This window comes from Calliphora vicina, chromosome 5 (assembly GCF_958450345.1).
Source record: "Calliphora vicina chromosome 5, idCalVici1.1, whole genome shotgun sequence".
Lineage (NCBI taxonomy): Eukaryota > Metazoa > Arthropoda > Insecta > Diptera > Calliphoridae > Calliphora > Calliphora vicina.
Genome location: NC_088784.1, coordinates 65,212,040 through 65,228,194, shown reverse-complemented (window position 1 = coordinate 65,228,194; position 16,155 = coordinate 65,212,040). Strand labels below are relative to the sequence as shown.

The 16,155-nt window shown below is 30.0% G+C and overlaps 1 protein-coding gene across 1 annotated transcript; it reads right to left on the bottom strand.

The window, feature by feature from the left end:
* Positions 1-11,570: 11,570 nt before the first annotated feature.
* LOC135961332 (uncharacterized) lies at positions 11,571-14,310 on the bottom strand. The gene is made up of 4 exons (XM_065512828.1): positions 13,099-14,310; positions 12,180-12,284; positions 12,028-12,124; positions 11,571-11,971 (listed from the first exon to the last, which is right to left on the bottom strand). Exons 1-4 carry the CDS (start codon positions 14,308-14,310, stop codon positions 11,571-11,573), a joined length of 1,815 nt encoding a protein of 604 aa, XP_065368900.1.
* Between the last annotated feature and the right edge of the window lie 1,845 nt (positions 14,311-16,155).

Genomic DNA, 16,155 nt, shown 5'->3' with positions numbered 1-16,155 from the left:
CTTTAACTTGCATCGCTTAAAAATGTTGGTATACACACAAAATTCAACATAGTTAACTTTAATGTAGACATAAATCACACGACCTAATTTAATGGTGATCGGTCCATAATTGGTCATAGCTCCCATATAAGGCCTACTTCCGAAAATCACTCACGAATATAAATTATTGATATTTTAAAAGAAAAATATTTTTACTTATTTACTTGGTGTAGGGTATTATATGGTCGGGCTTGACCGACCATACTTTCTTACTTGTTTTTTACTGAATTCAGCTCTAAGCTCTAAATTGAATACACAAGGCAACAAAATCGGGAAAAATTTAGAGGCTTTTTAAACCACTACATAATTTTGATGTATTGTGGTCCAGTAGTACAAATATGGTCCAAATTTTAAATTCTATGTAGAGGCTTTTTTAAAAAAAAATGTTTAAGTAAAATTGAGCTTTTTATACTTTTCTCCACATAAGTAATGATAACTCAAAAACGGTTACTCCGATATTATTAAAATAAACTTAAAAAAATTTAAATATACATAACCTATATTCCGTTTAATCGGCTAAGTAGTTTCGGATTTATAATAACAAATTGAAACAAAAATATATTTTTTACGTGAAAATAATAACAAAACAAATGTAAAATTTCCACTCAAAGTTTCGATTTTTCATGAATTTTTTAAAACAAAAAAATTTGATATTTTCATGTAAAAAATATATTGTTTGCTTCAATTTGTCATTATAACTCCGAAACTACTGAGCCGATAAACGCAATATATAAACGGATTAAAGGTTATGTAAATCTCAAATTAACCGTTTTTGAGTTATCATTAATTATGTGAGGAAACGTCTAACAAAATTTTGTAATTTTACTTAAAAATTTAAAAAAAAAAATTTCTCCATAGAATTGAAAAATTTTACCATTTTTGAACAATGGTACATCAAATCTATAAAGTGGTTGTTCACGTCTTTTTTGCTGTTGACCTGTGTTATTGATTGAAACAAAATATGCAATTCCCATTCGGGAACATTTCTACTAGTAGATGTACAATACTACTTGAAATAACATTTCCAGGAGTAAATTTATGGAACCAATTAACACTTCGTTATTAAGGTTGACTTTAGTTCTCAAAACTCAAAATCTTATATAAAATTGTTTGTAATTTTCTTTAATTTCCTTAACAATATCAATATTGATATTCTGTTTACAAATTGCTTGTGGTTTTTGTAAAAGTTGTTTATATAAAATATTTTAAATTGTACCAAATGAGACGTGGTAGTACCACGGTACTTTAGAAGGTCAAAGTGTACCAAAAAAAGTACAATTGTACCAACTTTAACATCCCTGGTGTGTTGTTCGTCTGCACAATTGTGCTATGAAATGGCAATCCCTGCTCTAAATCCTCAAGGCATGGTCTTTTTGTCCTTCTTTTAAAAAAAGCAAAAAACACCATTATAACAGGGATTTAAGGGGTAAAAATCAGGGTTTCGATATTCAGCTCTAGCAACATATTTCTTACATTTGACTATGCAATAAATATGAAATTATCTCATTTCATCACAATCAGCTAATATAAATATTCATACTGTTCGTTCGTATTACTATTAAAATTGCAATGCTAGTCTGCAATTTTTAGTAGCAAACACAATCCATTGCATATCCACCAAAATATATGTTCGTGCTTTAGTACCACACACAGTTTTTCTGTCGTGCTAATATTGCACTCCATTCGTTTTATTTTGTTGTGCTGGCAAACTTTTCTAGCAAAAATACACACTTCTGTAGTTGTGCTATAGCACAATTGACATTTCTGCAATTGATGCTATCAGTTGCTGTTCTTGATAAGTGCATAACAACATATCAGTAAACACACCCAATGTACAGTTGGGCAGAATCAAAATTTTTTTGAAATATATCTGGCATTTCTAAACGGCTGATCTGATCAGGATAAAATTTGACGCGGGCATAGCCAAGGAGTATTCGAGTTTAAATTATTGAAATGGGACCTACAAATGCCTCAGGGGCGGCGCTATGGGGGCTCCGAATAGGGTACCTTCGTCATGCAAAATTTTTAAACACGTGCCATTTTTTTGTTTCCCATTCGATTTCAAAGAGTTTTATATGTTTAGAAAGCGCTCGCCTATGTCTTGAAAAAATATGCTTGTGTGTGCTATTTATCTCTTATACTTTTCGAGTTATAGGCATTTCAATATTGAAATTTTAAAATTTTGCCATACCTTGGTCCGCTTTTTTAAAAATATAGGTCGTACTTTTGTACCGAACGGGCTCGATTTTTTTTGTTAGTTAGACAACTAAATTATCAGTAATATACAAAATATTTCAGAGTAATATCGATTATAGATCCAAAAATAAACGATTTTCAATTTAAGAATTCAAAAAATAGTATATTTTTGCTGTTTTTTGGATGAAAAGGTGACTTAAATCTTTTTTATTAAAAAAAAACTTTCTTTAAGAACATATAACAATTTTATGTTTTTCTGTAAGGTAGCTTTACAGAGAACATTTTGATATAAAAAACATGTCCTATTTTTTGAACATGTTGCCCTTTCGTCCTTCGGAATTTGACCTATTTTTTGATAAAAATTTCAACTTTGGGCCACATGTTCTAAAATCCCAAAGTTGGGATCAAAAAACGGAAAGCAGCTTTAGAAACCTTGATTTGTTCCCTATTTATCCCCAAAGTATTTTCCCAGCCCCGAAGGAAATTTAGACCATATGGTTAAAATTGTAAAAAATACCATTTTCGGGATTTTCGCTTAAATTTTTAGGAATTGTGGGATTCCTTTTAACCTTTTGAAAAGTTTTTTTACACTTTGTAATTTGGAATGACAAATTTAAAAAACGTTGAAAATTTCATTGAGTTTTGCTAATAAATAAAGATTTTATTACAGATTACATATTTATTGAGTTTCTAAAACTAAAATTTTTATCAAAATTTTAATAGGATTGCAAATACATATTAGGAACAATTTGATCCACATTTATTCCGAACATTTTTTTTTCTTGTTTAGATATTTTAATTTTTGGTCTTACAAAAAAAATGCAAGTCAATATCTCAGTTAGATTCAAAGATATTTACACTAATGAATAATCGTTATTTCGTATTACATACTTGACAATAAAATAACTAGCAGCATCCAAATAGCCAAAAAACAAGAAATATCAATGCAACCATAGCAAAGCAACCAAAGAAATGTAAATTGCTGCCAGAGAAAATTGATAGCACAACAAAACAAAAACGAATGCTGACGCGCAATATTAGTTCGGCAAAAAAGTGTGTATGCTGCTATAGCACGAACATATATTTTGGTTGTTGTGCTACAATAACGAGTTGACAACTGGTTGTATCTGCTACTAGAAATTGCAAACTAACTTTGCAATTTGTATAGTAATATATGAATAGTAACAGCAATTTATATTAGCAGAGTTATACAAAATTATAATAGTAACTATATTTTTAGTATGCAGATTGATAAAAATGTATATTTACTGCAATTGACGGCTAATATAGTAGCAATTGTAAACCCTGGTAAAAATATTCCTCCAAAATAATATCCGTGAAATTTTACTATAAGTCCCTGAATACACCAAAACGGAAAATTCAACCAGAAAGTCAGAAATAAGACACAATAAAAGAGAGCCTAGGATTAATTTCGCATTTATTAAAAATTTTATTTTAAAGTACACCAAAAATTTTGCATGAAAAAAAAATAATTCAAATTTAACTAAAAATCTCTATTTCTTACCATCGATAGCAAATTTTGATAGGAAGTATTCATTAATTAATTTTTTTTAGCTCTAGGCAATTCCACTTCATTATCATACAATCCAGTATTGTATGATAATATTTTTGAGGAACAATTTAACCCCTTCAATCCCTGTTTTAATGCTGTTTTTTGGTCTTTTTTAAAAGAAGGACAAAAAAAATCCTCTTTTTTGTCCTTCTTAACATATTCTACAAAAATGTTCGAATATGCCAGAGTTGGGAAGTAATTGTAACTTAGCAGTAATTTGATCCTGATTGATGTAGAAATTCAAAGTTCATCTTAGAATCAGTCACTTGTCTACTACTGCGTTGTCCGCTAATGTTAATCACATTCTTACTGTGGCTTGTTAAACACTTTTGTCTCTCACTGCACTATGTAGCAAAATATTGTACAGAATTGAAAGCAGTATTAGAGTTATGTCATGTCAAGCGTTTATGCCACATATAAAACGTACAAATACATAAACGCTCTTACATACGTTCATATGTACTGGGCATACATATGACATGTTCATACTTGGGAATTACATGAATGATACTGGCATTATTGAAAACTTATTTTAAATGTTGGACACATCGAAGATAAACTAATGACAATATAATAATGTATAATAATCAGATAATCATTTAAATCCCTACTCACAACACTTAAGGTGTCATCGAATGCACTTGAGTTGGTGTTTTGTATTTATTTTGCTGCAATCAAGGTTAGCTACAGTTACCCCTAAAATAACCTTCCATTACTACCGTTAAAACTAAGCTACTGTTACCGAAATAACTATAATTACCGTTACCTCTGTTCTATAAATAATTTTAAATTACGATAATATCAATCTATGTTTTCCGTATTTAATTTTTTGAAATCTACATAACTTAAAATGTAATATAATACCAACTTTATTAATTTATTTGTAATGTTTGTATATTATATTAATAATTTGAGTCGGACGGAAATTACCGTTATCATTAAAATACCGTTACCGAAATCCTTTTGGAATTCTCAATTAATGTGACTAATTTAATGTTTCAAGACTCATTCAAGTAGAAAATTCAAAAATTATCTTTAGAAGATAAAAGTACCATTAAGTATCCCTATTTTTGGCAGAATAGGGGGATTCAAAAAGTACCAATTTCTCGTTTCATACAACAATAAGACCACGAAAGGTAATTATGGAAAATTTGTAAATTGTAAGTAGTTAACTAAAAATAGACTAGAATGAAACTTGCCCACTCTAAAACATAAAAAACATAGCGGACCGAACGTCTTAACCCATTAACGCCGAATGGGTTGAAAAATACCCAAAAATAGAGCAATTTTAGAAAAATTCTAGAAAATTCTAGGAGAGCGATATCAAAAATATATTTTTGGAATAGATAAAGTAAGAATCGAACTACTTAAAATAATTTTTTCGGTAATATTAGGTCATTCCTTGGTGGGGAACTAGTGGGCCAAAGTTGAGCAATTTTACAAAATCACAAAATTCGAAAATAAACGACTCTAAAAAACGGGGGGAGTGGAGGTCCCCCATGCCCTCCTTGTGTCTAGTAGTCTTAGATGTCCGCTATCAGTAAATAAAATAATCAAGTGATTAGACCCACTTTCCCAAGCTACAAGTACGATATTGTGGATTGGGTATAAAAATACCCACTTCTGCATATGTGGGTTCTAAAACATATGAAATAAGAATTTCGTTCTTGTTTTAAGAAAATTTCCGCTTGATTTTTGTAATCAATCCCGTTTATACTTATTCTAAGTACAAAGGAGTATGAATCGTACTTAAATTTTTAAGTACAATTCTGGCTAAATTTGAGTAAAATAAACTTAAATTTAGAAGTGCTTTTTTCTTTCTGTGTGGGTTCTAAAACATATGAAATATGAATTTAATTTTTGAAGTAAAAATTTAGTTTTTTTTTTAGAAAACCATAATAAAAACATTTAAAGGTATGAGAATACATGACTATATAAAATATTTATATGATGAAAGGTTGACACAACCTAACTGTTCTTTTATATTACAGAATTTATAAGCTTGTCCTAGAAGGAAGTCAATTGACTCTTTGAAGACAGTAGCTACATTTTGTCGATTGCAAATAGAGAATTTACACTGCATTCGATTTATTATGATAGGTTAATATAGGCTATGATAGGCTTTCTGATGTACAATACTAAACAACAAGTATCAAATGTCCCCATCTCCAGATTTCTTAGCACCAGTAAAGTGACTACTGCCTCCGCCATGCAATACCTGGGAATGTTTAAGTAACAACTGTATCCACTTTGCATTACAACGAGTATATTCTTGATGAATGACCCAATACATACAAGTGAAAGTCAACCATGTGTTTAAACAATAGTGAAAATTAGTGTATTTTACGGGTGTATTGAGTCCTTGTCGAACTGCTGGGTAGTGTTAGAGAGTTCTATTCCTCCTCAATTTGTTATTCATTTATGAAAACTTTACCAGAACCACAATTAAGTTACCATGTTACCATGGTACTTTTTCCGATATCTTAAAAAAATTTCCTATTTAAATATTTTTTTTAAACATTTGCAATAAACCTAAGAAAATTATCTTTCTAACAAGGTATAAAACAATAATTTCGAATGAAAAATAACAAAGTTATACGAGTTTTATCTGATCAAATATTGAGCAAAAAGTGCTAGTTTACTCAAATTTTACTCGCATTTCTATTGTTGACATAGTTGATTACATAACTTTTGCATGCAAAACAGTGAGCAAATAATACAAAAATGTTGTTTTTCTTGAATATATGATGTATCGATGTTCATGTTTTATACCTTGTTAGAAAGATAATTTTCTTAGGTTTATTGCAAATGTTTAAAAACCAGTATATAAATATGAAATTTTTTTAAGATATCGAAAAATGTACCATTATTTATCCAATTTTACAACATTCAATCGATTTCCGGCACGTGTTCTAGTTATCCAAAGCAAATCTATTTTTTAAGGGCATGTCTAATGAACATAAGTCAGAAAAAATCCATCAATATTCTACAGCAGACCACACAAGAAATAAAACATTTTATTGTATTGTTGTAATCTTGTAATGCTGTCAACATTGTTGTCATTAATATTTTGTATTTTATTACGACATAGAAATGTCAAACACACAAACCCACATTTATCTGTCAATATTTGCAGATATAGTCTGTTATGTCATATTTATAATTTCTTTAATGAAAGAAAAGTAAAATTATTTTACAATAATTATTAAATAATAAAGTAGTTCTTAGTTGGCACGTTTTGAATTGAACTTATGAATACTAAACCATATTGAAATGTAGATAATTCTTAAAGTGAAAAGAAATGATTGAAAAAACACCTACACACTTTTTAACAAGATGTTATGGACAAATGATCCACAAAGAAGTTATATACTATAATCGGCTGTGAATTTCATAAGTTGGAGGAAGCTACGACCAATAATGGTTTTTGTACACACAAAACAAATATATGTTGAATTTAAACTGTCGATATACAAACAAATATAAAAAACTTATGCGCATTAACATGATTTGCGGAAGTGAGACTAATATTTTATTTTGATTTTAATTCGTTACGAATTAGCTAAATTTTGAATTAATTCTTTTCACAATAAAAAGAATCGAATGAAATTTGAATCAACTCAAATCAAATCAATTATGCGGAAATAAATTTCAATTCATTTCCAATTCAAATGAATTTGTGAAAATGAGTTGCAATTCGTTCTCAATTCAAATGAATCTGTAAAATGAATTGCAATTCGTTTCCAAATCAAATGAATTTGTTAAAGTCAAATGCAATTCATTTCCAATTCGTTTGAATTGAATTGATTTTGAATTAATTCAAATGAATTAGAACAATGAATTGCAATTCAAATGAATGAAATCAAAAATGAGTTGCAATCAATCAAATTCAAAAGGTGGAATGAAAAATAAAAATAATAATCATAAATGTGGTCCTTACATGGGGACTATAAGCAATTATTGGCCGATCTTCATAGAATTAGGTATGGGGACTATTAATGACGAATTTAAACTTAATAGCGATATTAATAAGACATTTATGCTTATTTAAGTGATTTTCAGAATTGAACTTTATATGGGGGCTATGGTCAAATATGGGCCGATCCACATAAAATTTGGTGTTGTGATTTTTTCTGAATTTTGTGTGTAATTTTTGCTGAATTTTGTGTGGATACTGCAATTTGGTAGGCATTTATAGACCATAGAACTATATTTCGGGAAAAAATTTGTATGGGGGCGAGGAGAAATCATGATTCCTATAATTTTTACCAGAGTTAGTCCTTTTAATATAAAAATGTGTGTAAAATTTTATGGTATTATCTGCAATAGAGTAACTTCGGGTATTGTGGACTATGCGTCTAATGTGGACCAGTGTCTTTTTTCAGAAACTATTGAAGGTATGATAAAACTGATTTGTCGTACATTTTACAATTTGTTTGAAACGACAATTGCACATTTGCTTTCATGAGTTATTGATATGTTGACTTTTTATTCTTGTATTGAAATTAATGCGCCTGCTCAACATTTTTTTCGGCTCAAGTAAGAAACAAAATTTGGTACAGTTACTTGGTAGAATTTAATGTTTGGTTGTTTTATATAGTTAAAGTGGACACGTAGTTTTGCATATATTTGGTAAGAATATAAGCACATTTAGATTATTAGGTAAAAATAACTTTTTACCACTGTAACCCAAGTTCGTGTAATGTGGACCACTTAAATTACTTGATTATGTACTACTGGTCCATATTACCCGACAATAACTATGTACTTTGTAAGCAATCTATCTAAGCCAAGAACGCGACTTTTTAGTTTGTATTAATAAAAATATATTGAAATTAAATTTTTTAATCATTCATGATTAGCTGGTTCATGAATTTTATGTATTAAATACTAGTCCACATTACCCTCATATAGTGGTCCATATTACCCTCCAATTTTTTTAATGCTGATTTTTGGGTTCCTTAAAATATTTTCACATAAATTTTTTATCCTTTAACGGAAAAAATTTTCAACTGTAAAAACCATTAGAGAATACATTAGCTAATTTATTGCTTCACAACTTTTTTAATATCCATATATATTGTGGCCAAAGTTTAGAAAAAACAAAACGGTAGTCCACATTACCCGAAGTTACTCTATATTTGCACATATAACAAAAACAATTTTTAAATTATCATGTTTTTTTAGGTTGTATCACATTTTGGTTCATAACTCTGGTTCCACTGAACCGATTTTGATGATTTTCAATAGTAAACTGTTTAGGAGAACAATAAACATTTTTCTTGCAAGTTTACCAATTTTGTTTGTCTATTTTGGACGTGAGCGTGTTTTACACAGACAGACATATAGACGGACATAGCTTAATCGACTTAGAATTTCATAAGGATCAATAATATATATGTATACTTTGTTGGGTCTCAGATGAATATTTCTCAATGTTACACACGGAATGACAAACTTATATATACCCTCATTCATCACTTATGGTGGTGGAGGGTATAAAAATAATTAAATATACCTAAATATCTACTTAACTAAAAGAGATAACTTACATACATACATATATATTCACGTTTTTGGTAGATCTGCTTAAGGACAATTTATATTTTAAATTTCAAAAGTTCATTCGGATCATACTTGGATTTTTGGCGATTTTTATTTAAATATGAGACCCAAGGTGGTGTTTAATTTTGCTAATTAAGCGTAAAGATCTTTATTTACAACTTTGGTATCTTTGGTGACCCTCACTTTTTGAAATTACTTTTTTTGATTTTCTCGAAAAAGGGGTCAAATTGATCCCTAAAGAGAGGAGATAGATGGTTATGATCTTCCACAAAAATTATCCCCATAAAATTCCATAATATAACTCTGACCATAATAATTCTCTCAGATATTAACTTACAACATTTTTTTCAGTTAGTATAATGGTCCCTTCGATCAAAAAATGAAAACTTTGACCCACTGTAAAAAAAAATTCAGACCAGCTGGACTATAAGTTTATTCTACAAAAATGATCTACTCAACATGCCCTTTCAGAATTGTAGGGTCGCTAGTAGGGTATTCGAATTATTCGATATTTCTCTTGTTCGAATAAAACGAATAATTCGAATAAGAGATTTTAACTTGTTCGAATAATTCGATCACACATTTAAAATTAATCGAATTATTCGAATAATTTAATTATTTTTAAAAGAGTAAAGAATAAAGTTTTGATGTCTGTCTTAATCTTTCCGAATCTTTGCTTAATAAAGTGGTCTTGAGCAATTACAAAATAAGTACCATTTAATTTCATTGGTTCAAGTCCAAAGTTAAAAATTTTTTAAGATTTGTTTTTAGAATTGTAACTTCTTGCAGTAATATTTATATATTTATAGAAGGAGCTATCGGAACACTCATCTACAGTGATCGAAAGTCCCTTTGTCTTTAGTTATTTGTCAAATTACAGAAACAATACAATTTTTGTGAGTCATTTTTACTTATTTAAATTTGAAATTATGAAAAATTTTACGCAATTTAATAAATTTAAATATATATGAACATTTATTCGTTTTATTCGATTATTCTACATAAAATTGTTCGAATTATTCGTTATTCGAAAATGGCCATTTTTAAATTGTTCGAATAATTATTCGATTAATCGAACGATCATTAGTCGAATGAAAAAACTCGGTTGGACAGCGTTATTAATAACTTATCGGATTATAATACTGTAATTTATAAGATATTCACCCTTGGCGTAAACGTCTTACGCCTACGACAGTTTCGTACTAGATTAAAGATAAAATACAAACTGTTTCTTTAATCTAGTACGATCGAAACTTTCGTAGGCGTAAGACGTTTACGACAACCACGATAAGGGCGATTGTATCTTATTGTATTAGAAAGGCACTTAATACAAATACAAATTGAATGCGAGCTATGACTAATTACTGTACCAAATTCGGTACAGAGGTTTTGATATATACGGGGATTAATTGTGCCCAATTTTAGCCAGATGGAGGTATTTATAAGAGATTTATGAGTATTTAAAGGATTTTCGGAAGTGGACCCTATAAGGGTGATATGGTCAAATATGGACTGATATTCACAAAATCCAGTTGTATGAACTTTGGATACAAATTACTGATATGTGTAAAATAAACACATACAGTGAATGTCACTTAAAATCGTACACTATCGTAGTCAAATTTTATTCATTAGTTTTAGAAAGTTGACGTTTTGGAAATATTTTAAAATGCTATTTTTATATTGTGTGTGCTATTACCTATCAGAAAATTGGGTATAATTTTAATTGCCCTTATCCACAAATAAAAAAATTGGGTAAGACTGTCAGTGCCCAGAATATCAACGCTTCATTTAAAATCCTAAAGGCACTAAAAAATAGCAAATGATACCCTACAAAGTATTAGGATTATTTAATATTAACATTTTTTTTAATTTTTAAAGTTTTAATTATAATTTAATATAATTGTACGAATTTAAGTGAAATATGAATTTTGTGATGTTCTTTAATTTTCATCAATATTTTTTTAACGAATTGAGGTTTTGTTAACTTTTTTGTTGAAATACATACTTTTTGTTCCAATTAATAAAATGACTTTTAATTTTTTATATAATCACCTATTAGTGATTATAATTTCATAATATTTAAAAAAAAATATGTTGTACGATTTTGAGTGACACTCACTGTATGTATATGTAAAATATTTTGTATTTTATTAGTAACGACATTGACACAATGCAATATGAATACTAAAATATTCTAAATCATAGAAAAATTATGATTATCCCTAGTTAAACGCTTTTCCAGCTTAATAATTCTTTGCTGTATAGTCTGTAAAGTAACCCGTAAACGGTTTACGATTTCTCGATGTTTATCTAAACGCTCCACTGTCTGATCATAGTCGTACATTAAAGCGGGTTTATCCAAAAGACCTCCCTGTATGCTCAATTCGTTGATCTGCTGTCGAATGCGACTACGTTTCAATTTCAATTGATAAATATATTTACGCAGAGAACTACGTTCTTCATAGAGATCACTTAAAGCAGAACGTTGTGTTGCAATGATATCATTGATCATGGTTCGTTTCTCCTTGAAATGAGCCAAGAGATGTAGGCAATTACGTGAGCGTAGGTATAGTTTTTTCAGATCAACATTGCGTTCTAAGAAAACGAGAAGCAAAATGTATTTATTACTGAGAGTATTAGTGTAGTACTACCTTCAATTTTCTTATCCAAGTTTTGATTTTCTGTTTGTATGTGATCATAGTTTTTCAAAGTTAGACCATTGCCTAAATCTTCAAGTGTGGCGAGTTTCTGTAATGGAATTATGTTATATATATGTATATAGATATTAATATATTAATCGTACCCCAATAAGAATCGCATGCGTATGTTGTTTTGATATCATTCGATAGCGTACTTCACTTACTTCTTTGCGATATTTTGCCATTCTTCTCAATAATTGTTCAATAAGCTGCAATATAAATCTATAGTTTAATAATACAATCAAGCCTGAAATGATAATTTTATTTAGAACACAGCATTTAAAAATCGCTGAAGCTTCCCATTAACAATATTTAAGAAAGGATTTTACCTGGATATGGCAATCCTTTCGACACCGGAGTCAATGGCAAATTTTTTAATGTCATATTATGACTTATGGTCTGCTTTTACACAGAGCAAGTCTGCTTTCTTGCCGCAAGTCTGAGTTTATAGGTGAGATAGGCAAGAAGAAAGAAGAGGGGTACACACTTGCTTGTACTGGCTAGTCTCTACAATTCTCTTTTGTTTTCTCATTTTCACAATGGCGTCTATTATGTTTTGGTATACAAAATTGAACACAGACTTGCTGTATGTAAACCAGTGGTGCCCGAACACATACCATCAAAGCTTTGGTTGTGTTGGTAAAACAGCGGAGAATTTGGTTTGATTTTGTTCTGTTAGATGAAATCAAAGCAACAAACACATGATCATTATAATAACAGCGGAGAATTTGATTTGATTTTGTTCTCTGAGATGAAAACAAAGCAACAAACACATGATCATTATAAGAAAACGCACAAGTAAGCTTATAGTGTATGTGTATCAAAGTAACGTCAGCAGAATTTTCTTGCAATATTACGCGTGCTAGGGAATTGTGATTTCGGGCACCACTGATGTAAACAGACGAGCAAGTTTAAAAGGGAATCGAAGATACTTGCTTCAAGTAAAGTTGCTGTGTGTAAAAGCAGATTAAGCCCAAATTTTAACTTCTCAACCAAGTCGTGAAACAAAACGTTAAAACTTACGGCATTAGATTGTGGACAAGATTCTCTAAATAAATTCTTCTTAACTAAATCTTCGAACATCAATACATCATTATGAACTTTCTGCTCTGTCACCTCCAATTCGTTATGTAATCTTTTTGCAAGACCTGAACATGAATCGTTCATAGCATTCTCTTTAGCCAGCAGCTCATCTAAATGTTGCATGGCTTTCTTATACTTTAATTTTTCCAGTGGCAAAGTCTTAACATTGTCTTGCATAATAGGACGATACAATTTCTTACGTTTAAAAAACTCCACCACCTTACGATTCAGTAACTCAGAGACTTTGAGCTCTACTTCGTACTGGTGATAAACATGAGAAATTTCCAAGAAGAGTTTACGTTTGTCCAGTTTTTGTCTTTGTAATTGTTCAGGACTAATAAATTCGGCTATTTCCACCACTCTATGGATTATATCATTTATGAATTCTAAGGTATGCTGGTGTAAACGCTCAGCTTCTTGTTGCTTAGCTAAGGCCTCCCAATCAATATCATCTACCGCATCATCGACTTTTGACAAATCTAACTCCAGAAATGTTTCAAAAAGATCTGTAGCTTCATTGTCCTGCTTATCGTAAGTAGTAGTGCCTGTTTCCTCGAATAGTATGTCTTCGGGTAATAAAATATCACTAAGTTCCGATTGCTGTGATTCGGAAACTGAATGTTCATCACTTGCCACAAGCGTTTCTTTCGATTCATCCTCATTATAGCCTATTAGAGAAGAGGATCCTAAACGGGCTTGCAATTCTGAGCCCGTTAGGGGATCTACAAAATATCCCGTGTCTTTAGTGGCATCCTTTGATGCTGCTTCCTTTTCTGGAATTATAGTACACACACTAATATCTTCCGATATATTAACAATATCTGGTATTTCTCCAAGATGTGTAAAGAAATTAACCTCTTCTACCAATGATTTGGTTTGCAAATGCTCTTGCTCTTCTCCTGTCCCTTCCTCATCTGAAGATTCACCTGTGGTGTCATACAAAGTGTCCAAAATATTAATTGCAATTTCCTCCTCTTCGTCAGGGTAGATTGATAATTCGCTTGATGCAGTCGTTGTTGACGACGATGGTGAATCCAAACTCAGTTCTTGTGCTTCTATTTGCTTTTGGAGATTATCAGCTATGTTTCTTTCTGAATGCTGTTGCTTGAAACTTGTTGATTTTTTAGCTTTATGTTGGTATCCTTTGGTCATTTTTATTAGTTTCTTCTCTTTACTATATTTATTTCTTAATTAGTTATAATAGGTTCAAGAACGAAGAAGTCGTCAATTAGTTAAATATTAACGTATAAAATATATAATGCGGTTTCTTCAGGTGAATTTTTTAAAAATAATATTTTAGTTCATGCATTCACTGCTTGATAAAACCTTTTGACATGGGGTAAAAATGTATTCTTTATTTTATTTTATGCCTTTTGGTTTATTTTTAAAAACCGAAATTATTTCATTATTGACATTTATTTTTAATTGACAAGAGTTCGATAAAAAAAATTAAAGGACAGCTTTGTTTCAGTACTTGCCAGATTTACAGGTTTTACCACAAATTATACAGATATGAATCAGCTGATTTCTATAGAAAAATACCAAAAGAAAACCTCAAAATGGTTGTGTTTTGAAAAGAGGGACAATTTTATTTTACACTAGTTGCCTATTGAAAATTATATTTTTTCTCTCGCTCTGCAAATCACAACCATTGAAAACTTTTTTGACTACAGTCATTTGTTTCATATCTGTAATAATCTGTGGGTTTTACAGTTAAAACCACAGATTATACAGATATGCAACTAATGATAGGTGTCAAATAAGTAATTTCGCACCGTATGGTTATATTGACGTTTGAAACCATTTTATTATGGTCGTGGTTTACAGAGCGAGAACAAAAATATAATTTTCAATATAAGCAACGAGTGTGAGAGACCAGCTATATGACTGTAAGAAACTTAAAACAAAAATAAACATTGAGGAAGAAATACTTTATTTATTTTTGTATGTAAATAAAAAATATGATAACATTTGTGAACTCAAAAACTTTGTGCAGTTGAAACAATACATGGAAAATGTTAGTTTGTTCTAAAATTTTCAAAACAGTCCACATTCCATATGTGGGCTGTTCATCCTAACAATTTTCAAGCACACATTTGGTCTGTGGACTCTGAAAGCGATTTATAGATTTTTGTTTCATTAAGTCCACAGCCCATATGCGGGCTATTAAAAAAACATTTTAAAAGATATAGATTGGAGATTACCCTATAAAAGCAGACGTATGAGGCAATCCTCAGTCGCAGTTACACGTCGACTACAGATAGCCAGAAAATTGCACAAAATTCCAATTACAAACATCGCACAAATCACAAACTTATAACACAACATTTTAACAAAATGTGAAACGTTTCTTTTGAATACTTTTTCGCCATTCAGTAACACTTTTTCCCTGTGAAATTTGCGTTTTAAATTGGTTTTCTTTTTAACATAATTTTGTTTTTACACAAATTTATATTTTATTTATTGACAAACATTTGAAATTTTTTTTTAAAAAACATAAATTCATAGTAACGTATTTTGAAATAGAGACAAACAAATATTATATATTTGTCCCTCTTTTCAAACCACCACCATTTTGACATTTATTTATTGTTTGTTTTTTGGTTACCATATTTGTAAAACAGCTGATTCATATCTGTAATAATCTGTGGTTAAAACTAATTGTATGATCAAATAATAACACTGTGCTAGTTGAAAAATCTGTCAAGCGGGTGAAACTAATTCGGGTACGCTGAATTCAGTGGTGCTAACCGTTTTTTAGGTTAGCTCGTATTTACGAGATATATCGTTATTTCGGAAATGAAGGAGATTGCACAACATATATTCGCGTAACTCAAAAACGGTTTAGTTTATTGAATGAACTGAAAAAACCGAAATTCCGCAATTAAATTACCTTTAAGGAAGACTTAACATGTTTTTAATTTTTTTCGCAATCGTTTTAGAAATATAATTTTTTTGGCAAACAAAAAATTATTTTTTATCAAAATTTGGTGACAG

Excerpts from the sequence above, each read along its gene's own strand:
- LOC135961332 (XM_065512828.1), bottom strand. The coding sequence starts at position 14,310 with ATGACCAAAGGATACCAACATAAAGCTAAAAAATCAACAAGTTTCAAG. Across the intron at positions 12,285-13,098 it reads CTTGTCCACAATCTAATGCC|CTTATTGAACAATTATTGAG; the intron begins GTAAGTTTTAAC and ends TTTATATTGCAG. Across the intron at positions 12,125-12,179 it reads CGCATGCGATTCTTATTGGG|AAACTCGCCACACTTGAAGA; the intron begins GTACGATTAATA and ends ATTCCATTACAG.